We start from the raw sequence: 27,724 nt of genomic DNA on the forward strand, positions 1-27,724 counted from the left end.
CCCAGAGACGGCAGCCCACCAGGCTCCCCCGTCCCTGGGATTCTCCAGGCAAGAACACTAGAGTGGGTTGCCATTTCCTTCTCCAATGCATGAAAGTAAAAAGTGAAAGTGAAGTCGCTCAGTCGTGCCTGACCCTTAGCGACCCCATGGACCGCAGCCCACCAGGCTCCTCCGTCCATGGGATTTTCCAGGTAAGAGTACTGGAGTGGGGTGCCATCGCCTTCTCTGTGTCCGACTGTAGCCTGGCCCATAGCCTGCCAGGCTCCTCTGTTCATGGGGTTCTCCAGGCAAGAACACTGAAGTGGGTGGCCATGCCCTCCTGCAGGGAATCTTCCTGACCCAAAGACTGAACCCACATCTCTCCCATCTCCTGTATTGGCAGGTGGGTTCTTTGCAACTAGTGCCACCTGAGAATTCCTAGGAACTGGTAACTGTTGTTATGTGTTTCCACAAGTCCTGGCCAGTGCTGAGTTGAGCTGATTTAACCTCACTGGAAAGGGCTTCCCAGGTAGTGTTAGTGGTAAATAACTTGCCTGCCAAAGCAGAAGACATAAGATACATGGATTACATCCCTGGGTCAGGAAGATCCTCTGGAGGAGGGCATGGCAACCCACTCTGGTATTGTTGCCTGGAGAATCCCATGGACAGAAGAGTCTGGCAAGCTACAGTCCATAAGTTTGCAAGGAGTCGGACATGACTGAAGTGGCTTAGCATCAGCACCAAACTCACTTGAAACCTCAGCAACCCTTGGAGAAAGCCCTGTTCCCGGAGCACAGACAGGGACAGTTTCACATCTTTATGGCTCCATCCCTACTCCAAGACTATGAGTAATGGCTGTGCTTCCTGATTTGCTGGTAAGGTGAAGGTCAGGCACAATCTCTGCACTTTTCCTTAGGTTGCTGCTGCTGCTGCTAAGTCGCTTCATTCGTGTCCGACTCTGTGCGACCCCATAGACGGCCGCCCACAAGGCTCCCCTGTCCCTGGGATTCTCCAGGCAAGAACACTGGAGTGGGTTGCCATTTCCTTCTCCAATGTGTGAAAGTGAAAAGTGAAAGTGAAGTCACACAGTCGTGTCCGACTCTTAGCGACCCGATGGACTGCAACCCACCAGGCTTAGCATTAAATGTGTAGGTAAAGCTACAAAGGTTTGGCAAATAAAAACAACCTGGCCAGTGACCCCCTGCACCAGTAGTCTGTTTAATGCACCTAGGAATCACCTCCAGGGTCTTTTAAAAGTGCCCATTCTGAGTCAGTGCCTCTAGAAATACCCTGCATTCCTAACAGGCTCCCAGAGGATGTAGATGCTGCTGGTCCACAGGTCGGCCCCCCTTTGAACAGAAGATTCCTTGATGATATTGCAAATTTGCTATTTCATTTGACACGAAAAACATGTCAAAGCAGTTAGCATTTTGACATTCCAAAGGCAATGTCAAAATGGTTTGTAGTAAAGGCTTATATATTAATTAAATCAAAGAGTATGTGTGAAATGATGGGAGATAAAAGACACAGAAGAAGGAGAAAAGAGCATGTAGCAGGGCTATGGAGAAGTCCTTCTGGGAGCATCAGTAGCAGCCTGCACTGCAGGAAGTAGAAGCTTTGGTGAGAGTGTAGGCTGAAGACTCTTAAAGCAAACGTGCGTGTGTGCTAAATCACTTTAGTCATGTCTGACTGTTTGCGACCCTGTGGACCATAGCCTGCCAGGCTCCTCTGTGGGATTCTCCATGCAGTAATACTGAAGTGAGTTGCCATGCCCTCCTCCAGGGGATCTTCCCGACCCAGGGATTGAACGTGCCTGCATCTCTTATGCCTCCTGCATTGGTAGGCAGATTCCTCAGCATTAACACCAGATGAGAAGCCTCTTAAAGCTAGAGGAGCTGTCAAATTGGATGTGGGCAACAAAGGGATGGATAAAAAAGATGTGGTGTGTATATATATATACACAATGGAATGTTACTCAGCCAGCCATGCAAAGAATGAAATAATGCCATTTGTAGCAACATGAAAGGACCTAGAGATTATCATAGTAAGTGAAGTCAGAGAAAGAGAAATATCATATATCACTTTATGTGAAATCTAAAATCTAACACAAATGAACTTATCTCCAGAACAGAAACAGACTCACAGGCATGGAAAACAAACATACGGTTACCAAAGGGGAAAGGGGATGGGAGGAAGGGATAAACTAGGGGTTTGAGATTAACAGATACATGCTACTATATATGGGGAATTGTATTCAATGTCTTGTAATAACCTATAATGGAAAATAAATACATCTATATCTATATATCTAACCAAATCACCAGATCCCTGTTGTACACCTGAAATTACCCAACATTATAAAACAACTATGTGTGGGTATGTTTAGTTGCTCAGTTGTATCCGACTCTTCATGACCCCATGGACTGTAGCCGCCATGCTCCTCTGTCCATGGGGATTCTTCAGGCCAGAATACTGGAATGGTTTGCCATGCCCTCCTCCAGGGGATCTTCCCAACCCAGGGATTGAAGCCAGGTCTCCCGCATTATAGGTGGATTCTTTACCATCTGAGTCACCAGGGCCTAAGAATACTAGAGTGCTTAGCCTGTCCCTTCTCCAGGGGAACTTCCTGATCCAGGAATCGGACCAGGGTCTCCTGCACTGCAGGCAGATTCTTTACAACCTGAGCTACCTGGGAAGCCCATAAATCAACCATTTTTTTAAAAAGCAGATGTGGGAATAACTCTGCTAGGATAGTGGTGGAGAGTAGGGAAGAACTGCTGTTCTCTGCTTTAGCTGCAAGCACAGGTGTTGGGAACCTCTTTGAAATGTGCATCCCTGTGTGGGTGTCACATAAGGTTGGCTCCGTCACCCCAGAGACAACCACGTGCCCTACCATGGAAAGCCACCATTCAGAACCTGTCTTTCGGCAGTCTTGGGAACTCTCAAGATGTACAGTATCAGACCAGCCATGAAGCTGAGCCCTGTGTTTTGCACATCTGTATTTTTAATGACATTCCCAACGTAATTGGAGAGGCTAGAGAAGTGAGTAGTACTTGTCAAAGTATGTCTGTTATCAAGAGGGTAAAGCTCCTCCACTCACCTCAGTGGTAGTTGGGCCGCTGAGCTATAATGAATAATTCTTACAGACTGAGGTTTTACTGTATTAGAATTTCAATGAGGCATGGCTTTATGCTGCTTTTTCAAATACATTGAAAATATTCTTTAGGATTCAAGTTAATTTTATTTTCTCATAAAAATAATAAGAGCACATTAAAAAGTACAAAGAAAAGGAAAAGCCCACAATCTACCACTGTTAACATATTAATTTCAGCATTTGGATGATTATTTCCTTTGAGTCTGTGTGCGTGTGTGTAAAATAGTTTTAAGTACATAAAATGCAATATTCCACCCTGTGCTTTATGACTTTACATTGTAAGAATTTCTGAATGTTTTTACAGTCTTAATTAATACTTAAAATGTCTGAATCATGTCTTACTGAGTTAACTAGGCCTCTAAATATTGGTCATTTGGGTTGAAAGAGTCTTAAAGAGCTGTCAGCATTTGGATGTATGTGGGGGAATGGGAGCTAGAAGCAGATGAGTAGGAAAAGGAAATGTTCTTTCTTTTTGGTAGCTTCCCCCTCCCCACCCCCACCCCGGCCAGGTTTAAAAATATCTCTAAATCCTAAAGCATGAGACAGTTCTGTTACTTTATTACAGGGATTCACAGAGATAGGTTATTTGAGTTGGTGGGTAGTTATACTTAACATAATGTATTTAATCCAAGGGAATCCCAGATAACTTAAAAATCAGCCTTCCTTCACCATCTGGCCTTAGTGAAAGACCTAGTAGAAACTTCCCAGCAGATGATTTGCTCCTGGTCTAGAGTGCTGCTTTGGGGTGTGCAGAGAGTGCAGTTGGGGCACAGAGATGAGGTGCTTAGTCCAATTTGCAGCCTTATAAAGGGTTCCTGGAAAGAATGAGATCTTAGAATAAGTGTATGTGTGTGTAAGAGTGACCTGACCTAGAAATGTTGAAGGCTCTGGGTAGAGGGACTAGCAGGTGTCATGGGCCTGTCCATCCCCAGAGCTGTCACTGCAGGAGATGGCATGCTTGACAGTCACATGGCTGCCTGCACGGCCCAGGGATCCTGTCCCTACCAGATGATGGGAGAAGTCAGAAAAACAACAGCAACAACAAAACATGTAGATACATTATAATCTAGGAGAGCCCAGAGGAAAGAAACTTTGCCTAACTACGCATGCATCCTTCAGAAATTTTGATCCATGTTTTGGAGGTGACCATATTACCCTCAGCCCCTGAATTCTTATGAGTATGTTGGATCCCTCAGGTTGTTGAGAGGAAAGAAAAGATTGATCATCCTTGCTATATAGTTGATGGTGATACAGTAAGTGTTTAAATGATTGGGATTGTGATTTAAAAGTAAGTTCACTTGGCTACAGTTTGGTGGATGGATTTAAAAGGAAAGGGCAAGACTGAGAAGGCCTCCATTTAGGAGGCTCCTCCTACCTGGATGTGGTCATAGGGGTGCGGAAAAGGGGAAAGAGTTAAAGAACTACTTAGGAGGTAAGATGGGAAAGCTAGAGTGGCTGGTTTGGTGTGCTCTTAGAGGGGTGAGAAGGAATTGTTTGACTCCCAGGTTTTTTGTTGTTGTTCAGTCACTCAGTCATGTCTAACTCCTTGTGACCCCATGGATTGCAGCATGCCAGGCCTCCCTGTCCATCACCAACTCCTGGAACTTGCTCAAACTCATGACCATCAAACTGATGATGCCATCCAACCTCTGTTGCCTGCTTTTCCTCCTGCCCTCAAACTTTCCCAGCATCAAGATCTTTTCCAGTGAGTCGGCTCTTTGCATCAGGTGGCCAAAGTATTGGAGCTTCAGCTTCAGCATCAGTCCTTCCAATGAATATTCAGGGTTGATTTCCTTTAGGATTGACTGGTTTGATCTCCTTGCTGTCCATGGGACTCTCAAGAGTCTTCTCCAGCACCACAGTTTGAAAGCATTGATACATTACATTTTCAACATATGAGTTTTTGGGGGACACAAATGTTCAGACTATAGCAAGTCTCTGGCTCTTTACTTAGAGAACAGATGAGGGTCAAATGCTTCTGCTGCTGCTGCTACTGCTGCTAAGTTGCGTCAGTCATGTCCAACTCTGTGCGACCCCCATAGATAGCAGCCCACCAGGCTCCTCCATCTGTGGGATTCTCCAGGCAAGAATGCTGGAGTGGGTTGCCAGTTCCTTCTCCAGTGCATGAAAGTGAAAAGTGAGAGTGAAGTCGCTCAGTCTGACTCTTCGCGACCCCATGGACTATAACCCACCAGGCTCCTCTGTCCATGGGTTCTCCAGGCAAGTGTACTGGAGTGGGTTGCCATTGCCTTCTCTGCAAATGCTTCTAGATACCTGATTTCAACTAGTCATTGTGTATTACTATGCTAATCACTGTAGTTTGCTTCCCAAGTTGACAAGATTCACCAAATATTTTAATAAAGAAATATAAAGGCAATACTATAGAATAAACTTTAGGAAAGGGTTTCACAAAGGGAATAAAACAAGAAGACATTGGGTTATGAATGTGATGACAGATTTTTAAAAGTTAATGACTCAGTAGCTTTTTATTGGAAAAGATTGAGATCAGGAGGAGAAGGGGGTGACAGGGTGAGATGGTTGGATGGCATTACTGACTCAATGAACATAAGTTTGAGCAAACTCTGGGAGATAGTGAATGACAAGAAAGCCTGGAATGCAGCAGTTCATGGAATCACAAAGTCAGACGTGACAGTGACTGAACAACCACAAGCTTTTTATTGAGTGTATACTATAATATGCTAGGCTCTTAACTGGGTTTCAGGATACAATCCTGAGGAAAAAATATGTGACATCTCTGCCTCCTTAGAGTTTGCTCTCCAGCTGGGGCAAGGACAGGGCAGGCCTCGGCACAGATATGTATCTAGGGGTGTGATGGATGACTGTAAAGTGACTACCAATGCAGTCTTATCACAAAGAAGTACATGTTGGGATGAGACAGCAGGAATGTTGGCTGGCCATGTCTTGGCCAGAGAAGATTCCCATAGTAATGGCAGAGAAAGAGTTCACAAAGCAAATGGGCTGTGAGGATGGGTGAATAGTTAGCAGGAGGCTGTTAGTCATTTAGCAAATTGTTTACTGAACTTGGACCATGTGTTAGGCACAGCCTTAGGTGTTGGGAATCATTTGTGAATAACCCAGGCAAAAATTCCTGCCTCATGAGACTTATTGGCAGTTTGGACTAGGATGATGGTAGAGGGATTGGAGAGAAGTGGCCTGATAGGAACAATGTTTAGGAGTTAAAATTGATAGTTCTTGGGGGAAGGAATTAATATAGCTGAGGGAGGAAGCTGTCAAGGTGATTCTTAGGTTTCTGGCTTGTATAACCAGATGGGTGGCAGTCCAGTCATTGAACATGGGAACTCTGGTGTGGGGTAAGATTAATTTGAACATTCAAGGTTTGAGGTGCCTTTGAGATATCCAAGTGCAGATGTTAAATGAGCAGTTATGTACATGAGTCTAGAACTCAGAAGTAAGGTTTAGGCCATTGAAACATGTTTGTCAGGTATCTGCATTCAGGCAGTAATTGAAGGGGTGGGTAGGGAGGAGATTGCTTATGGTATGAGAAGAAATGAACCAAACTTAAATCTTTTTTTTTTAATGTGTTTCTCAAAATCAGACTACATTATACTGCTTTTAATTGGCATGTGGATTTTAATGTGAGTGCCCATGTATTCTCTTAGGTGTAAAAAACAAAATAAAACTTGGTTTCACCTTTTGCTGTATGTGAGTAGTTTATAGGTGAAAAAAGAAAATACTCAAATTTTAACACAGCAGCAATAATTCTAGGCAGAGCTATGAGAATAAAATTCCAGGTTCATTACCTAATAAGATTTGCTATTTCCTTGAATTTATAATCTAACACCTCTTTGAGAAACATCAGTGGTAGGTAAATAATGTGTCAGAATTATTCAATGAGGCTGACAAAATTAAATTGGCTGACATTTTCCCCAATAATATTCAAGGCAGGTAAAGATTTCTCAGCAGAACAGTGACCTAATGAATGTGAGCCAAAGAATGAGAATTAGAAATAGGAGACAAAAAGGAGATGAATAAAACCTATCACCCATAGGGCGCATCATTTCTGTTGCTTTTTGTATTCATAGAAAAGTTCTAGAAGGTTAATCTTCTATTAGCCACTTTAAAAATACATTTTCCTAGTTTTTAATTATAATTAATTTACTTTTCTATTAAATGTTGACCTTTCTTGCCACTTGAGTTTCAGTTTTGTCATCGGTAGTCACTTAGAATATTTTCCTCTGAAACAAAGCCCTTGCTGACATTTAGTTTAATTTCTCCTTGGCGATTGCGGGAAAAAGTAACACAAATGCAAATAAATCCTCATGCTTAACAATCTAATTTTAAAAATGTCCATGGAAAAACTAAATGTTCCTTTAAACATTCATGAGAAAAATTCTTCTTTTTTTTGTGGTGGGTATTCTGGTTGGAATTAGAAATATATTAGGAATGGAACAGTGTTATAAATAGAACATTGCTATGGTTCATACTTAAAATGTGCACACAGCATTTTTCCCCTTTAGCTTTATTGCATATAGGTTTTAAGTTAGAGATACCTTGATAACAGGTGAAATTCTGATGCAATGGTGATTGTCTCTGTATACAAATGACTTCAAATAAGCCTTCTCCTACCCCGTCCACTCTACTTGATTGTTAATATTTCCTTCTGGGACTTTCCTGGTGGTACACTGGATAGGAATTTGCCTTCCAATGCAGGGGACAAGGGTTTGATCCCTGGTTTGGGTGGATCGCATACACCACAGGGCAAAATGAGCCAGCAGACCACAACTCCTGAGCCTGCATACTGCAGCGCTGAAGCTGGTGCACCTAGAGCCTGTGCTCCATCACGAGTGAAGCCGGCACGCTGCAGCCAAGAGTAGCCCCCTGCTTGCTGCAACTAGAGAAAGCCTGCATACGGCCACGAAGACCCAGTGCAGCCAAAAAAATTAATGAATTAAAAAAATTTTATTTTCTTCTGATTAGTTTGTTCAAAGCTTCCTTTTACTCTATCTACAGGTAAAACAACAACAACAAAATAGCAATTCAGCCCAAAAAAGTAGACTTTGCTATAGTGATATAAATTTTTTTGTAGACTATTTTTTAAAATTTTCAAATAGGATGCTTGATGAAGATGATCGCTTTTGTAAAAATGAAATGAAGTTGAACTTTGGGCTACTTCTGAAGTGAAATGACTGGTTCTTTGTTTCTGTCTCCACCTACCCTTTTAGAGAATTCAAAAGTAGACTCAGTATATTTGCATCCATTCCAGTGTATTCTTTTTCTACCAGTACACATTTCTAACTAGAATCTCTAGAAAAGTGTGAAGGGCCTACTACAGGCAAAGGAGATAGATTTCTGTGTGATGCATGGTCTCTTTCCTCTCTCAGTTTTAGTTTATTTTTCTTTCCTGAGTGAGAGGAAAGATAGGGTGGAGGGAGGAAGCCTTTGTTCCTTCACTGCTGAGTTGGAGGAAGAAGTTCACTTGAAAGAAGCTCACTTCATAGCTGAGTGCAGTGAGTATCAGGAGGACCATGGTGAGACCTCTTCTCCTCCAGCATCACCTGTGGCCCAGAGTGGGAAAGAGATGCTCAGTAACCCAGGACACGAGCACTTCTTTCTCTTAGACATTTTCCTTTCTTTTAGATTTTCACTTTGCTCAAGACAAAAGCAGGTAAAAGTCTGAGTGAGGCCAGTATTCAAATTCTTACCTGTTTTTATTCTGCTGTGTAAGTTATGAACTTGGTAGGACACTGATTATCCTATTCGTCTTATGCTGATCTTTACTCGAGCCAAAGATGTATTTACTTCACTCCTTCTTAAGCGACAGAAGAATTCTAGAGCAGCAGCAGTTGTTTTATTTGCTTGACCTTTCCCAGCAGCCTGGGCTCAGTGGACCCAAGGTCACCTTTAGAGTGTATGCAGTTAGCTATGATCTGGGGAGGTGGGAGGTGTCTTCTGGGAGCGTTGAGAAGCCTGAACCCAGGACTTTCACTGGGCCCAGTTTGTCAAAAAGATCCAGACTAGAAGGCTTGCTTCTCTTCTCCATGGTTAAAGGGTACTCTGAATGGTTATTGCATTGTTAGTATCACTAGAGTACACAGCTTTGTGTTCGGGCTGATAGGTTATAAAAAAGATAGGCTGCAACTTGTGTCTTGTTTTATATAGGAAACAGTGAGGGAAAGTTCCACTGAATAATAAACATCAGTATTGATTTAATGTGAAAAAAACTTTTAAAAAGCCAGAAGGAAGGAAGGAAAATATATTTTGCACCTTTATTTTCACACCAGAGAGAAAATCCTTCTTGTCAGTTTGTGTGAATTCTTCTATTTGTATAAACATACAGATATACCTGTATGTCACATACATGCATACATTTGCATGTATACACAACAATAGGACTGTGTGTCATTCTGCAAGCTGATTTTTTTTACTCAGTGTATGATGAATATTCTCTAGTGTCACTATTAAGGATTAGCTATTGTTTGTGATAGTTGAATGGTTTTCTTTCTCTAGCATGTGTGTACTCTAATTCATTTAACTATTATTTTTATTGATGATGATTTAGAAGGGGTCTAGTTTTTTCAACTCTTAATGCTGTAATAAATATTCTTACCTGCATGTTTCTGCCTTTATTTCTGTAATGCAGAATTCCAAATGGTGTTTAAATTGTTTATTTTTATTATTTTTAACCTTTTAAAATTATTTATTTATTTATGGCTATGTTGGGTCTTTGTTGCTACGTGTGGGCTTTCTCTAGTTGTGCCGAGCAGGGATAACTCTCTAGTTGTGGTGCATTGGCTTTTCATTTTGGTAGCTTCCCTTATTGCAGAGCATGGGCTCTAGGCACGGGGGCTTCAGTAGTCATGGCCCATGGGCTTAGTCACCCTGCAGCATGTGGAATCTTCCCAGACCAGGAAGAACCCATGTTGAACCCATGTCCCCTGCATTGGCAGGTGGGTTCACCCCTGGACCATCAGGGAGGTTCTAAATTGTTTGTTTTTGATATTGAAAAATATTTCTTTTTTACCCTCCAAAAAATTGAACCAGTTTATACTCCCACAAAGGTGTACAATAAAGATATGAATTGCAGAACATAGTTGAAGTGCTGTAGAAAGATCATGGTTATATGTCATATTTTGATGGCACTTTATATTTTATAATCCTCTTCCAATCTGATTTCTCACAACCACCATATGGTATGGTTTTATATCTGCATTTATATGGATTGCTTTGAATCTGTAGATGGCTTTGGGTAGTATGGGTATTTTAATAGTACTCTTCCATCTACTCTTCCGTGAACTCCATTTTTCTGTGTCTTCTTCAGTTTCTTTATCAAAGAAATCTTGTACAAATCTCTCACCTCCTTGGTTATACTTGATGCTGTTGTAAATGAGATTGCTTTCTTAATTTCTCTTGCAGGTAGTTTGTCTTTAGTGTATAGAAACATGACTGATTTTGTGTATTGATTTTGTATCCTGAAACTTGCCTGAGTTTATTTGTTAGTTCTAATAAACTAAGTCTTTAGAATTTTCTCTAAGATCATGTCATCTGCAAACAGCAATGATTTTACTTTTTTCTTTCCCATTTGATTACCTTTTATTTATTTATTTATTTATTTTTCTTGCCTGTTTGCTGTGGCTTGGACTTCCCAGTACTATGTTGAATTGGTAAGAGTGGGCATCCTTGTCTTGTTCCTGATCTTAGAAGGAAGGCTTTTCATTCTTGAGTTTGATATTAGCTGTGGGTTTTTCATATATGCCCTTTATTAAATTGAGGTACATTCCTTATATACCTAATTTATTATGAGTTTTTATCTTGAAAAATACCTTGAATTTTGTCAAGTGCTTTTTCTGTATCTGTTGAAATGGTCATATGTGTTTTATCCTTCATTCTTTTAATGTTTGCATATGTTGAATCATCCTTGCATCCCAGGAATCAATCTCACTTGATCATAGTGTATGATCCTTTTAATGTGGTCCTGAATTCTGTTTGCTAGTATTTTGTTGGGGATTTTTGCATCTGCGTTTATCAGGTATGTGTGTTAGTCTCTCAGTCATGTCTTGACTCTTTGCCACCCTATGGACTGTAGCCCACGAGGCCTCTGCCCATGGAATTCTCCATTTAAGAATACTGGAGTGGGTAGCCATTCCCTTCTACAGAGATCTTCCCAACCCAGGGATTGAACCTGCTTCTCCTGCATTGGCAGATGGATTCTTTACCATTTAAACAACCAGGGAAGTCTCTTATCAGGGATATTGGTTTATAAATTTTATTTTCTTGTAGTATCTATGTCTGGCTTTGGTATCAGGGTAATGCTGACCTTATAAAATGAGTTTGAAAGTATTATTTCCTCTTCAGTATTTTGGAAGAGTTTGAGAAGGACTGATATTAATTCTTTAAATGTTTAATAGAATTCACTAGTGAAGCTCTCTGGTCCTGGGCTTTTGTTTGTTGGGAGATTTAAAATTACTGATTCAATCTCCCTGCTCATTGTTGGTCTGTTCAGATTTTTTATTACTTTTTGATTTAATGTTGGTAAGTTGTGTGTTTCTAGGAATTTGTCCATTTCTTCTGAATTATCTAGTTTTTTTGACATTTAATTCCTCATACTTAAAATGAGGATTTTACTAGTAATAGTCTCAGAGTTGCTGTGAAATTTTTTAAAAGCTGATTTATACCAAAACTGCTTAAGACATTCTTCGACACTCTGCTTTCTAGAAAAAGTCAGGAGAAAAGAAGTTATTCTCTTTAAGAATACACATTCCTGTTTTGAATACTGATTAAATATCTTGATATGCTTCTAACTACTTAAAAACAAAATCTAGGAGGAAGGGAACATGGCTGTTCCTATAGCTGATTCTTGTTGGTTTGACAGAAAACAACAAAATTCTGTAAAACAATTATCATTATCCTTCAATTAAAAAATAAATTAAACAAAATATAAATGTTGTATTTTTGCATATCCAGTGTTTTATTCCAAATGTGTAACTAAAAAGGTAGAGATTTTTAACTTTCTGATTATTTTTCTGTTTACATGTGGAATATTCTGTGAAAGGAAGTATAGATGTTAAACATACTGATCTTATGATTGACAGCTTAATTTGATAAAAATTATCCAGGATATGAGCGTATTCCAATGAGAACCAAGTGTTCCATGATGGAAGTAGTCCATGTAATCAGCTTGCCACCAGATGGCTGGTGGGTACCCCAGAGAAAGATGCCACATTTACTGAGTCAAGTTTTGGCCTTAATGTTATCACATTGATACTAAGTGGATATAGCCATAGTCATTTTGGTGAGTGAAAATCCATGTTGTGGAGCCCACGTACAACTTCCAACCATACTCCATGGCCACTTTGTTCGTAATCCCTTTTGAGAAGAACAACAGTAGAGAAAAAGGTTGGTTGACCTTTGTCTACCTGATTATTTAGCTCCATATGTGTGAAGTTGCTATTTGGTGAGCATTTATATGGCCAACCAAACCATTAGCTGCAGTCCATAAATGAATGTAAATCAGTCCCTCTGGCATGTCTCCTTCAAGATGAACAACCTGGTACAAAACAAAATGGCCTCTGTGGGTACAATAGCTGTGTACCAGATGCCAGTGAATGTGCTGATTTCTCCAGCAGAGAAGTCACATCTGGCACAGTATCTGCACTCTCCAAGATCCTTCTGCTTTTCTTAAAGGCCAGATAGGCAAGCTGAATATGAATGTGTTAGGAATCATCACCTTCATCCTTTCAGTCCTTAAGGCCATTTCCTCACCTTTGGCACATCTGTGTTTTACCAAGTATAGAGTGGTTACTGCTTACTGCTCAGTCAGCACGCAATGGAAAGCATGACATTCTATGGAATGGAGAGGCAGTCAAGGTCCCTGTGGACTAGACTATAAGTGTGTGCTGGGAGCTGATAGAGCCCTGAGGTAGGGTAGTAGGGTGCCAGCTGGAGCCAAACTGCTCAGGTATTCTTTGCTAGCACATATAAAGAAAAAAACTAATGTGTTTTTGCCCATCAACAGCTATGTACCAGATGCCAGTGAATGTGCTGATTTACTCCAGCAGAGAAGTCACATTTGGTATAGTATCTGCACTCTCCAAGATCTGTCTGCTTTTCTTAAAGGCCAAATCGGCAAGCTGAATATGTCTGTGTTAGGAATGACGGTGGTGACCTTCATCCTTTCAGTCCTTGATAGTGACCCTAATCTACAGTCTCTTGGTTGCAGCATGTGGGATCTAGTTCTCTGACCAGGGATTGAACCCAGTCCCTCAGCATTGGGAGGGGGGAGTCTCAGCCACTGGACCACCAGGAAAGTCCCCTGTTTAACTCTTATTCAAGAGGTTCTAGATCTGTGTATTAGTTCAAGTTTGGGAATTGATTGAGGGATGGCATTTTTCTATTTTATAGTTTTGCTCCTTATATAGAAAAAGTAGGACTTGGTAGGTTTGTAACTATTTCTCTCTTAGAAATACCATGATCAAGCACCAGTGATCTCTGCAAGTTAGACTATTCCGATTTCAGCCTTTGCTTGCTGCCCATGTTGGTAAGCATGCTATCTCATCTTTTGTTGAGTACTGTCACTGAGCCCCTGCCACTCTGGGATACTATGATCCCCATTCAGTTTAGGAACCCATTTCTTGGGTGGCACCATTGCCTGTTGTCATTCCTGGTCTGCAGAGAATAGCGGCTATAGAGATCTTCAAGTATGCTGGTGATCCTTTGAACCAGTGTATCTCAGTATCGGTGAAGGCAGTGCCCTCTGGATCCTACCAGGTGATATAGTTATAGGCAGGTGAGCAAGTCTTACATGATAAATCCAGGTCAGCATTCCTATCTGCTGAAGTCTTTGCATAGCTCCCTGTTTACCAAGGAGGTAGTGTCATCTCATTTTTATGTAGTGTAGGTTACCTTCAGAACCAGACGTCCATCAACCAAGTGAACAAACTGTTAGAGCCATTTTCAGCCGTTTGACATAGCACAGAAAATCCAGAATCTCAGTTTAGTGTGCCCATATTAAAATTTTTGATCTATTCTAACATTATATTCCTTCCAACCTGATTTAATACCCTCTGCATCTATTTTCATACCTATTCCCTGGTTTCTGTCTATATAAATTGGAATTATCTTGCATATCTTTTGATATAAATTTTCTTTCTTTCTCGTTCACAGTTCACACTACACACTGGATTCTGCTGGGACTTGATTCTGGTTGTAGGTCTAGAAGCAAGAGAGATAGTTGGGGCAGGGTCCTAAGGAAGGCCAAAGTCCCTGGCAAGATGCCATTGTAGGTAAGGCTCTTACTGATTCTTCAGGCAAGGAGAGACCAACCTCATCAAGCAAGGAGGAAAAGCTGTTACTATTGGCAGATAAAACTGCAGCACATGGTCCTCAGCCTCAGCTTCATGAAAATCCCCTTGGACAGCAAGGAGATCAAACCAGTCAATCCTAAAGTGAATCAGTCCTGAATATTCATTGAAAGGACTGATGCTGAAACTGAAGCTCCAATACTTTTGCCCCTAATGTGAAGAACTAACTCACTGGAAAAGACCCTGATGCTGGGAAAGATTGAAGGCAGGGGCAGAATGGGATGACAGAGGATGAGATGAGATGGATGGCATCACCGACTCAATGGGCATGAGTTTGAGCAAGTTCTGGGAGTTGGTGATGGACGGGGAAGCCTGGCATGCTGCAGTCAATGGGATCGCAAAGAGTTGGACATGACTAAGTGACTGAACTGAACTGAGTCTTATCCCAGCTTTCAGGCCCCTCTGCTTCCCAGCCAGAATCCTAACTTTAACTGAAGAGACTCTGTAAGTTTGGGAATTCAATTTGCATTGCAATATTGCCACCCATAGGGTTAGACTTCTAGTTTTAGAAATCCCATCTCTGGGGCAGTAGGAGATAAGTTTTCTTCACTGTGGTCACTATGGTCTGGCTCTTCCTCTAATCCTTGAGATTGGAATTTAACGTTCTCAATTGAATTTTTTCTTTCCTCTGGAAATTCAAATTCCAGGCCCCACCCTGGACTACAGACTTAGAAACTTGGGGTTTGGGGCCCCCGTTTTAATAGGCTTTTCAGGTGATTCTTATGCATGCTCAACTTTGAGAAACGCTAATGTGGAACAACACCTTCAAAATTCTCAGAGAAAATTATTTTCAACTGAGAATTCTAAGCCAAGACAGTTAATGTGGATAAAAATAAAGACAGACACATATAAGGACTCAAAATTTATGTCCCTTGTGTTCTTTATTCAAAAACAATTGGTTCATGGAAACAAGGAAGTCAACAAAGGAAGCAATGAAGTGGAAGAGAAAGGACCTAAGAAATATGGAAGCCAAGAGCCCAAGGCAAAAAGGAGGATTCCAAGATGATAGTAAAGAGATGCTTCCTGCTGGCTTCTGTGCAACTGACCCAGTGTCACTCCAGAGAGGCACATAAAGCCGAATGAATAACTTCAAGATAAAATATGTAGCTGATATATCTAACTTTCTGAAATATGATACTTCTAGATGTAAAATCTGTCTGGTAGAGCAGATTAAACAAACAGGTATTTAAAAAAAATAAAATTAGAAGTATATAAATTATTAATTCTATAAAATGCAAAATTTATACAGGAAAGAAAAATTTTTTTGGCTTATCAGTAAATATACTATTTGTGCAAATATATTAATAGATGCACTAACTTCTGCTGTCCTTCGGAATTTTCAAATAAATATTTTGGTAGTATGAAGAGATAAGAAGTAAGTTGGGAGGTGCTATGGCAGCTAAACCTTTACTATCCTAACAGGAAATCAGGAGTTCATATATAATATTGATTAAAGTATCAATTTCTTCATGTTATTTAGGTACATAAGTACTTTTGAAAAAAAACTTTAAAATAGTTAAAAATGGCTACCTCTAAAACCAGATGTGGAATGTGAAAGGTAGTATAAGATTTGACTGTCATTTTAAAACTCAATTTGATGATTTTTTAAATGAAATTATGTGCATATAACATAAATAATAAAAAGAGAAAAGAAGAAATTCTCTGATTTGATAAAACATAATGCAAATAAGGGCTTCCCTGGTGGCTCCGCAGTAAAAACTTCTCCTGCAGTGCAGGAGACATGGGTTCCATCCCTGGGTTGGGAAGATTCCCTGGAGGAAGGCATGGCAACCCACTCCAGTATTCTTGCCTGGAGAATCCCATGGATAGAGGAGCCTGGAGGGCTACAGTCCTTAGGGTCACAAAGAGTTGGACACGACTGAAGCAACTAAGCATGCACGCACGCAGGGCAGATTAATTTACCATGTATGTATTGAGCTGTGTGCAAAGCATAGTAGCCATAGGGGACAATGAGATTTATAAAATCAATCTGCCTTCTAAGGAGAATATACTCTTTTCAATGAAACAAATATCTAAAGCACTGAAATAGCAGTTTAAGACTGAAGGATGAAGACTGCAAGAATTCTGTGGCCTTCACTGCCCATTCCAGCCCCTGTAAGTCGCTTCAGTCGTGTTCAACTTTGTGTGACCCCACAGACGGCAGCCCACCAGGCTCCCCCGTCCCTGGGATTCTCCAGGCAAGAACACTGGTGTGGGTTGCCATTTCCTTCTCCAATGCGTGAGAGTGAAAAGTGAAAGTGAAGTCGCTTAGTCGTGTCCGACTTTAGCGACCCCATGGACTGCAGCCCACCAGGCTCCTCCATCCATGGGATTTTCCAGGCAAGAGTACTGGAGTGGGGTGCCATTGCCTTCTCCGTTCCAGCCCCTGAAGCCCCATTAATTGTGACATCTCCGCATTCTCCAAACATGAAACACTTTACAGTATCACTAACCTGATTGCCCCTGCGTTGTTTCTGTAGATACTTGAGACAAGAGAAAGAATCATAAATTCAATAATTTCTGCCATATCTGAGGTTTACATGTGGGGTGTGTATATGTATGTATGTGTGTATGAATATATATATAAACGTGCACCTTCACATATAATTTTAATTTTTTCTTGGAATATGTAATAAGAGTACCCAACAAATGGCAAATAAAGACTAGTTCAGATTAAACATTAGGACTGCTAAGCAAGTATTACCAACCTAAGCTAATTTTCTACTGTTCTTATGTTGCTACTGTCCCATTTCCTCTGGAAATGCAAATTTTAAGTATAAAACTTTGATTTAGTCTACTGTGAAATTCAAAGAAACTGCAGGTCACAATGTACTTGATAAGAATTTCTAAGAGGAAAGAATCTTTTGACATAGTTACAATGAGTATTCAGAAGTCCTAATTTTTCAGCCAGGAGTACAATGAATGAAGAGCATATAGATACCAGGGCAAAAGCGTTATTAAGTTCATGTATGTTAAGCTCTCTGACATTAGAAATTTCAGATCTTCCTCAGTGTTTACCTTAACATTGCTTTTACATAAGCCTTTCATAGACTCTTTATATATTTGGGAAATTCAACTTTTATATTTAATGGGTATTGAAAAGCTGATTGGAAGCTCTGTGTGCATGGGTTGGGCTTGACAGTAAATGGGCTTCAGTATACAAGGTAACTGGGCACCAAGCTGGCATTTTTCTTGAGGCTCCATGAAAGGTTAGTATCTAGAGTATTTTTTTTTTCCTCTGGGAGTTTTTAATTACTGGAAAAGATGAGTGCTTCAGTCCTGCCTGGTAATGTATGCCTGGCTGCTGGCCTCTGGCAACAGGGTGGAGAAGGGGGCTAGGATCTCATGCTGAATGTGTAGACACCCATCCAGTCCTGCTGTGATCAGCCGTGCACTGATTCGCTAAAGTTTTGTGCTTATTGGCTTCAGTTGTGCCAGCGACTTGGGCTGCTGGCATGGGGGTATCTTCTTTCATATGTTTGCTGGAGATGAGCCACAAACCTAGAGTGGGGTTCCAATAGCTCTGTATATAGATTTTTCAGTCAATTTCCCAGTTTTCTGCCCCACCCAAACTTAAAGTACTTCCTGGTATCTCCTCACCTACAGCTTCTCTGGGGATCTACAGAGTTTTTCAGCTTCTAAGCATATTTCTTAGGAAGTATTGAAGATAAAAAGTTCTTTGTTCTGCTCTGTTCAGTTACCACACCACCATCTGCCTTTGCCTTAAAACATTTACAAAAACTCTATCCATTAATGCATCTTTCATATCCCTATACTGTCATTTTGGTGTAATTTTGAGAAGCAGGGTCTATGGTTCGTTTGTCTAGTTTAAGCAGAAATTCAGGAATCATTTGTTCATCAGTGTTTCTCCAGTGCCTCGCTCATTTTTATTGTTCAGTCACTCAGTCATGTCCTACTGTTTGCGATGCCATGGACTGCAGCATGACAGGCTTCCCTGTCTTTTCACCGTCTCCTGGAGCTTGCTCAAACTCATGTCCGTTGAGTCAGTGAGGCCATCCAACCATCTCTTCCACTCTTGTCCCCTTCTCCTCCTGCCTTCAATCTTTCCCAGCATCAGGATCTTTTCTGATCAGGACATCTGCATATATTCCTTTATGCTTGACTGGTTTGATCTCCTTGCTGTCCAAGGGACACTCAAGAGTCTTCTCCAACACCACAATTCAGAAGCATCAATTCTTCAGTGTTCAGCCTCCTTTTTGATCCAACTGTCACATCCATACATGACTACTGGAAAAATCATAGCTTTGACTAGATGGACCTTGGTCGGCAAAGTAGTGCCTCTGCTTTTTAATACACTGTCTAGGTTTGTCATAGCTTTTCTTCCAAGGAGCAAGCATCTTTTCATTTTGTGGCTGCAGTCACTGTTTGCAGTGATTTTGGAGCCCAAGAAAATAAAGTCTGTCACTGTTTCCATTGTTTCCCCATCTACTTCCCATGAAGTGATGGGACCAGATGCTTTGATCTTTGTTTTTTTAATGCTGAGTTTTAAGCCAGATTTCTCACTCTCTTTTACCTTCATCAAGAGGCTCTTTAGTTCCTTTTCGCTTTCTGCCATAAGTGTGGTGTTATCTGCATATCTGAGGTTATTGATATTTCTCCTGCCAATCTTGATTCCAGCTTGTGCTTCTTCCAGCCCAGCATTTTGCATGACATACTCTGCATGGAAGTTAAATAAGCTAGGGTGACAACATAGAGCCTTGATGTACTCCTTTCCCAATTTGGAACCAGTCCGTTGTTCCATGTCCGGTTCTTACTGTTGCTTCTTGACCTGCAAACAGGTGTCTCAGGAGGCAGGCAGGCTCATAGTAGGCTCTGAAATAAATATTTGATGGATGAATAATTGAGTGAATTGAGTTAGAAGTTTTTAAAACAGCAGTAAAATATTGTGACTGTATATGCACATAGAACAACCTAAAAGGCATCTTTTACAATAAATTTTTGTTTTGGCTCTGTTTGGTTTTGGTTTTGTTCTCAGCATGGTCTAGAAAATAAGAGTTTTAGAAAGCTAAGTGTGTGCTCCTTCAGGATGGATATATTTGCTTTTTTAATCAAGCAGTTACAGCTATTACTTTAGGCTTAAAGATACACATTTGCCTAAGATATACATTTATGATTTTTCTCTAGAGATAGAATCATATTGAGGCTGAGGTATGCAGTAAGCACAGTCTTTATGCTTATTTGTATGTATATTTGTGAAGTTATAAAGAGACTTGGGCTGATTATATAGTTATAAAGAGACTTTCCCCACGGTCCTTTGTGGTTAATAAAGTTTGAGAGTCACTGGCTTAGTGGGGCATCTTATCCAGGTATGTTTTCCTTAGAAAATATACCTGTTTGTAGAGACAAAGAAATTAAGCTATAGCAGTGAAGTGAAGTGTTAGTCACTCAGTTGTATCGGACTCTTTGTGACTCCATGGGCTGTGGCCTGCCAGGCTCCTCTGTCCCTGGGATTCTTCAGGCAAGAATATTGGAGTGGGTTGCCACTCCCTTTTCCAGGGGGTCTTTCCAACCCAGGAATTGAACCCAAGTCTCCTGCAGTGTAGGTGGATTCTCTATCATCCGAGCTGGTATGAGTGAAGCCCATAACATTGAAAGTATATAGTAAAATTAATATTTTGAACAAATAGGTGAATATTCTTATTCATATGGTTAGCCCTGGACAGCAAATTGGGGATTATGGAGAGAGAGGAATATGTTAGAGAGCCCATGATTTGGTTAAAGTGCTGGATCTTGGGTCTCACAAATGAAATGCTTCTACCCTCTATACTACAAGAAATGAATAAATGGACTTCTGGCACTTACTCCTAAAATCATTCAGTAATTGTAAGTTCAAATAATGAAAATTATGGCATCATCTTAAACAATTAATATGGGGCTTCCCAGGTGGTGCTAGTGGAAAAGAACCTGCCTGGCAATTCAGGAGACACAAGAGACACAGGTTTGACCCTGGGTCGGGAAGATCCTCTGGAGAAGGCATGACAACCCACTCCAGTATTCTTGCCTGGAGAATCCCATGGACAGAGAAGCCTGGGAGGCCACAGTCCATTGAGTTGCAAAGAGTCAGACACGGCTAAAGTGACTTAGCACACACACATGCATGCAAACTACTGTGTAATTCGCCCATCCCCAATCTTTGGATTTGTTAAAGGAATCTACACAGACATCCAGTGAGAGTTCTTTATAATTAGAAAGGTTTAAGTTACCTCTCCAGTAAGGAAGGAAAAACCTACATCACAAAAGTAGGTTAGGAAGATAATAGATTAAGAAAGTTGTTTACAGAAAACTCACGGGTTACAGGAATTGTTAAGAAGTTGGGGGTAAGGAGAAGAGAAAGGTGATAAGAAGCTTTTTGGAGCAAGAAGTGAAATATCTTTGTAAGTTTTCTAGAGTGCATTCTTCTTCACACCTGAATATTTTCCCAGTCATCTTCTTTAGAATCCTTTATTTCTTGGTTGACATTTTAATCGAGTTGCTGGCATTACAGTAAGGTTGATCTTAGGAAAAAGAAATTGAGAAGATAGAAGTATTTGTTTCAGAAAATAAAGGATGGAAATGGGTGGGCATGGGAAAGAAGAGAGAATATGAGGATCAAAGAGAGCTTTGGAAAAAGAAAGGAAGTCTTCAAAATATGACCAAGACATTTTACAGATAATTTTTCTTCTTTTCTTGAAGAACTTCTTCAGTAGAGTGGTAGGATTCTGGGAAAAAACACAAATAAAATAGAGAGCCAGAAAACTGCTTCAGACCCTCATTGAAAATAAGGGTAGTGTCTACTTGTGAAGCTGGGGAAGCAAAAGTGTTTGATTATCATGTATTAAATAGGAAACTGATTTCAGGGTTCTTTGTCAGCTAGCTTCGGGCTAGTTTAAGAATGGAATATAAACCCGTACCAAAGAGCTATCAAGAAAACTGTTAATACTCTCAGGACAAACAGATAATAAAATCTGTATTAATAGTAACTGTGAAAAGGCTATGCTGATCCTGGAAATTTGAAAGAAAAATTAACTGTAAGGTAATACTTCTGGCGTTTGAGGCAGTATTACATTTTTATTCTTTTCACTTTCACTTTATATATGGAAGTCATGAAGTTTCCATTATAGTTGACTAAAAACAGAACAATATTTTAGTGATGACTAGTCTAGAAACTTAAATATTTTTAAAGAGTTAAAAAAAGTAAAATAGGTCCTTCAGGATGAAGAATAAGGAGTTAAATGATATGTACAAAACTCACTCCCATTTATTTTTTTGTGTTTTGGACTTGTTTTCAGGCAAAAGGACTCCTATGGAAGATGGACATCTTTCTCCCGTTTCCAGAATATGTTTCCAAGCTCATCAGTGAAACCTGATCCTGCTGCTCTGTGTTAAAATGCTTGAAGAACACTCACATCTCTGACAACTCTAGCTTCCATCCTGTTGAAACCATGGTCGTCTCCGCAGTGTTGACGGCATCCCATACTGGGGCATCCAACACAACGTTTGTAGTTTATGAAAACACCTACATGAATATTACAGTCCCTCCACCATTCCAGTACCCTGGCGTTGGTCCACTGCTTAGATACAGTGTTGAAAGCCTGGCTCCCACTGGGATGAGTTCCTTAACAGTGAATAGTACAGCTGTGTCCCCAACACCAGCAGCTTCCAAGAGCCTCAACCTGCCTCTCCAGATCATCCTTTCTGCTCTAATGATGTTTATTCTGTGTGTGTCTTTTCTTGGCAACTTGGTTGTTTGCCTCATGGTTTACCAAAAAGCTGCCATGCGCTCCGCCATTAACATCCTCCTGGCCAGCCTGGCCTTTGCAGACATGTTGCTTGCAGTGCTGAACATGCCTTTGGCCTTGGTCACTATTCTTACCACCAGATGGATTTTCGGGAAATTCTTCTGTAGGGTATCTGCTATGTTTTTCTGGTTGTTTGTCATAGAGGGAGTAGCCATCCTGCTCATCATTAGCATTGATAGGTTTCTTATTATAGTCCAGAGGCAGGATAAGCTAAATCCATACAGGGCTAAGGTTCTCATTGCAGTTTCTTGGGCAACTTCTTTTTGTGTAGCTTTTCCTTTGGCAGTAGGGAACCCTGACCTGCAGATACCTTCCCGAGCCCCACAGTGTGTGTTTGGGTACACAACCGATCCGGGTTACCAGGCTTATGTGATTTTGATTTCTCTCATTTCTTTCTTCCTGCCCTTCCTGGTGATCCTGTATTCCTTTATGGGCATCCTCAATACTCTTCGGCACAATGCCTTGAGGATCCACAGCTACCCTGAAGGTATATGCCTCAGCCAGGCCAGCAAACTGGGTCTCATGAGTCTCCAGAGACCCTTCCAGATGAGCATTGACATGGGCTTTAAAACGCGTGCCTTCACAACCATTTTGATTCTCTTCGCTGTCTTCATCATCTGCTGGGCCCCATTCACCACTTACAGCCTTGTGGCAACGTTCAGCAAGCACTTTTACTATCAGCACAACTTTTTTGAGATCAGCACCTGGCTACTCTGGCTCTGCTACCTCAAGTCTGCGTTGAACCCACTGATTTACTACTGGAGGATTAAGAAATTCCACGATGCCTGCTTGGACATGATGCCTAAGTCCTTCAAGATTTTGCCGCGGCTCCCTGGTCACACACGGCGACGGATACGCCCCAGTGCTGTCTATGTGTGTGGGGAACATCGGACGGTGGTGTGAATATTGGAACTGCCTGACATTTTGGGTGATGGCTGTTCTTTATCTGACTTTGAATTTTCTTTCTCATGGCTTCTCCACTTAAACTTTGTTGTTTTATTCATAGGGTATGTATATATGTGTATGTGTGCAATGTAAAGAAAGGATGGTGATTAGTTATAAGTCTGTTACCAGGGATACACAATAGGGAAGTGATCCCAAGTGTTACCTCCAGGGTTCAAGAGAAATCCTTGATTTAGGGTGGGGAGATGGTTTTCTGTAACTTCAGTTGATTTTGTTTCTGTAGCAGGAATCAGGATTGTGCTTTATTGAGCCTGAAGTTACATTGAATTTTAGGTATATTGTATGCTGCTAAGATATGCTTAGTTGAGTTTATCAAATTTTTTTTTTCCTGGAAGACACTGCTGCTTTTTGCCATCACATCGGAGCCAAAAACCACATACATCTCAGTAGATAGTTAGTTTTATTTAAGAAAAATAACCCAAGGGGGTGAGTGACATTTTAAAGGTCATTAATATTTACTTTGGTGCACTTTAAGAAACAATGTACAGACTATTTCAGTCATGTTTTTCAGAATTGCTTTTATACATGACATGTTGTGCTTTAGGAAACATTGCATTATTTCTAGCAAGATAGTTAAAAAAATGTTTTATCTGCATGTACAGTTTTAAAGGAGAGAACATAAAAATAGAGAACTTTTTCTAAGCACAATAGTGAATCTTTAGAGAAATAGGGCAGAGTTGAGAAGATGGAGCACCCTCAAAAATGTAAATGAAATGCAGAGAGCCTGTGGCTGGTGGGGGCTGTGCTGATTCCTTTTACTCACCGATTCTCTGAGTTCAGTAGGGAAAAGGGTCACCATTTAATTAGACGTCTACCAGGAGCCAGGCGCTGTGCATCATTTTATCCTCACAGTGTGCTGTGAGGGAGGTTATTATTTCTTCCTTTTGCAGACGAAGAAGGCAAGTCTCAAAGAGACTTAAACCTTGCCCAAGGTTAGTGGTAGAGCTGGGGTCAGAAAATCCATCTGAGTCCTGAGACTGCTGTTCTGCTATACCACACAGACACCTCCTTCAGGTTTGGAAGTTCCATGACCAACAGGGAAACTATGTGTATTCTTTCTTTTTTTTTTAGACTGAAACCTTCTTTAAAAAAAAAATAGCTTCATTTTTTTTCTTTTAATTACCAAAAGGAATTACATTACAGAAAGTCTGGAAAATAGAAAGGAAAAAAATAAAATCATTCATAACCTCCTTTATAAAGTGGAATTTAAAAATCTTAGATAAGGGTATAAGGAAATAAGGCAGATTTTTGATTTGCAAAACAAGTGACCATTATCGAGCAGTTAAATACAGCTGTCTATAGGTCTTTGCCCTGTAGGTTTGGATGTTTCCAGTTGTCCAGCTGTATTTCTCAATGTTCTGGACAGAATGCTGTGGTTGCCCCAGTGCTCGCCCAGAGCAGAGCTGGCTGTTGAAGAATGTGAATACTTAGAGGTGAACAGAAACCCTGGTCTGAGCCTTGAGCAAGTTTTCATTGGGGCAGATCTAGGGTTTCAAATTCTTCTTATCTTGCTGATAATCTGCCCTACGTGTATCCGGGGCCTTCGGTGTCCTCTCTCTCCAATTCTAGGAACTAGACAGCCCCCAGAGATGGGGCTTCAGACTAAGGCCGTAAGTGCTGAAAGTGTAGCCTGCTGGCTACATCATGGACTTTATAAATAGTCAAGTTAACCATGAACTTCTTTTGGATTTATAGCATGTTTTCAGAATTGTCATGCTTTGTCACCAGTGGGAAGTGAGCCTCTGTTTCTTTAGCTGTACAACCAGAGAGTTGGACTAGATGAATCTTCAAGATCTTTTCCAATTGTAATGTGAGAGTAGAGATTTTTTGAAGAGCTCAGCTGACATCAGCATCACTCTTTGGTCTCCAGTATTATTTTTTCTTACATTTTACTTCTTTAGATGTTTCTTAAAATTGAATGTCTGAAGAGCATGTGGCACCATGGCAGGAGTTAGGTGTTTGGGAGGTGGATGTCATCATGAAAGACCCAAGAAACACTGTTCTTGAGGCAGTGATCTTGTTATTGGGACTCATTTTCCAGTTAACTTGTCCTTGGGGACTCAAGCATGTTATTCAACATGTTTTGAGATCATCTTCTGATGAGACTCACCTACCTCTTTGGTTTCTTGTTTATATTATTCACAGGTAAAATTGCTTTTATCCATTGGGATCTTATAGAGCATAAACACTGTAGTAGATACTAGTAGCACGTTGAAGTGTATCATGGTTTCCATTTTCAATATAAGCTAGATTTTAGGCAGATATTAATAAGTCTATTTGAAATTAGACTTTATCTGAGGAAAGTCAGTGTGATCTGTATTCATCTTACATGTTGGTAGTAGATCTTGAGACACCTTTCATCGCTGGAGTTGAGACAGCTGTTTCCTTTGTCCTGTTTTTATGAGCAATCCTCAGGTAACTTCAGTTCTGCTGGTAGGCAGTGCAGCGTTGGGAAGAGCTCACTGCTAAGAGGCTCAGCGTTTGTGAAAGATGACCAAGAGGGTCCTTTGTGAGAATTCAGCACCCACACCAAACAGCAGTTCTCTTTCTACTGGATTGTCTTGATTGATCAGATGACAGTTTACAAACATTTTGAACATTTTTATCACATATACATTTTGAAAGCTTAAAAAAAAAAGTGCTATGGTATAGCTTTGAAGAATTTAGGTGTAGTATCATATGTTGCCTATTCTGTATTTTCTTGATGGAAAAAAATGCCACTATGAGTTATCACCACTGGCTGACATCATCAGAAATGTTTTTCTTTTTCCTTCAGGCTAATAAGTAAGAAGCAGGAAAGAGATAATGAAGTGTTTGTGGTCAAAAGAAAGAGTCAAAAGAAATCCTTAATAATCTGAAATAGTGATATTCAAACTTTCAAATATTCATTTGCATTTAAATCTTCCCAGGGGAGCTTGTTAACAATAAATACAGGTCACCAGGGCCCCAGAGGGGCACTGGGCCCACCAAGGCCCACTTTTATTTGTTGAGTATGTGGTCTGATTCTGGTTCAGATGGTCTGTGGGGCATACTTCAAGAAACACTCCTGTGGGAAATATATCCACTTAAAAATTGTCTGTTTTGTCCAAAAAATGTTTGATTTGTGTTGGAAGCCCTTATCTCCCAGTGCATGGATAATCCACATTTAGAGGAAAATCTGTATATCATTGGCCTAATTTGCTGCCACGTGTGTTAGTGTTGGATCGCTCCAGTGTCAGCTTTATCATCTTTCAACCCGCAAAGTTCTGATAAAACATATAGTTTCAAAGTAGAGTGAAAAGATGACTTCACAATTGAAAGTGATGCCTTTTGGAATCTGATTCCTCTCATATTTTCTTTTCTAGATGAGAGGTATCTTTATTGTATGTAACCTCCTGAAGAGTAAGGGGAATGCAAAGATTCATCCAATTCCTATTGCTCTTTACGCCAGTTGTGTTCAATGGAAGCATGGAAAAAATAAAACAACCATTTAAATCTATGTATTTCAGTTGCTGACAAGGATACTTAACTTAATATTTGCTTTTGTTTACATGAAAATATTTATGTATATATCACAGGAAAAATGTTCACTTGCTTGCTATTTTATACTTCCATGATTTTTAATGTTTAAAGGACTGTTTAATTCAGATTTTCACAACCATAGTCTTCATTGAAAACTCAGTTTTTATAATAATAAATGAAAATGTCAAAGCACATGTTTGTTATTACAAGTAAATGGTAATACAGTTCTTAGATATTAATGGGTACTAGTCCTTTGTAATTAAAATTAATTTATTTTACAATGGTACCTAACCTATATGAAAAAATCACTTTGAATTTTGGGTTGTAATATTCAAAATCAAAATGTACAATTATTTGTGCATATTCTTATTACAGCCAGGAAAAGAGCTACCAGTAAGAAAATGAATAAATGTCTAACATTTCTAAAAGTGGAGTATTTTTAAAGGACTACTTCATTTATCTTAGAAAAAAAATTGTCATGAATAATACTTTCTGTTCAATTAAAATCTGAGTTTAGTTTCAATCCTACTTCCTCTGGGTTTTTATTTTCAAATTAGCTCTCAAAGCCTTTATGTGTGTAACTGTATTCTGGTTTTAGAAGTTCTCAGAGCAATTAAGGATGAAATGAAACTTGGCAAAAGACTAGTATTAAGAGACAGTTTAAAGACATTCTGTCTAGGAGAGTTATAAAAATTTTCCTGCTAAGTCATTTGAAATCAGATTGTCACTGGCAAATCAGTGACAATATTTGCTTCTGTTTTGATGGAATGACTTCATACTGTACTTTTCTAAAATCTAAGGCCTTTCTAAAACCTACTTTTAAATCTTTAGAAAATATCATTCATTTTTAGATGAGTTTCAATTTTTGCCAACTAGACACGAGGGTTTTATTTTCCTTTTCACTTATATGCAAAAGATAAATATATTTATTTTTAAGTTACAATAGAAGGTTGATTTACAAAGGAAGGTTGTCATTAAATCTACATCTA

The 27,724-nt window shown here is 40.0% G+C and overlaps 1 protein-coding gene across 2 annotated transcripts in view; it reads left to right on the top strand.

The window, feature by feature from the left end:
* The window catches only part of GPR63 (G protein-coupled receptor 63), a 68,307-nt gene extending 41,044 nt beyond the window's left edge, over positions 1 to 27,263 (top strand). For both annotated transcript variants that reach the window (XM_019967335.2, XM_070796057.1), the window contains exon 2: positions 21,762 to 27,263. In XM_019967335.2, the coding sequence (XP_019822894.2) occupies positions 21,915 to 23,174 (1,260 nt within the window). In that variant the 5' untranslated portion in view covers positions 21,762 to 21,914 and the 3' untranslated portion in view covers positions 23,175 to 27,263. The remainder of the gene's footprint in view (positions 1 to 21,761) is intronic.
* Positions 27,264 to 27,724: the final 461 nt, after the last annotated feature.

Source organism: Bos indicus, chromosome 9, assembly GCF_029378745.1.
Source record: "Bos indicus isolate NIAB-ARS_2022 breed Sahiwal x Tharparkar chromosome 9, NIAB-ARS_B.indTharparkar_mat_pri_1.0, whole genome shotgun sequence".
In the NCBI taxonomy this organism is placed as follows: Eukaryota; Metazoa; Chordata; class Mammalia; order Artiodactyla; family Bovidae; genus Bos; species Bos indicus.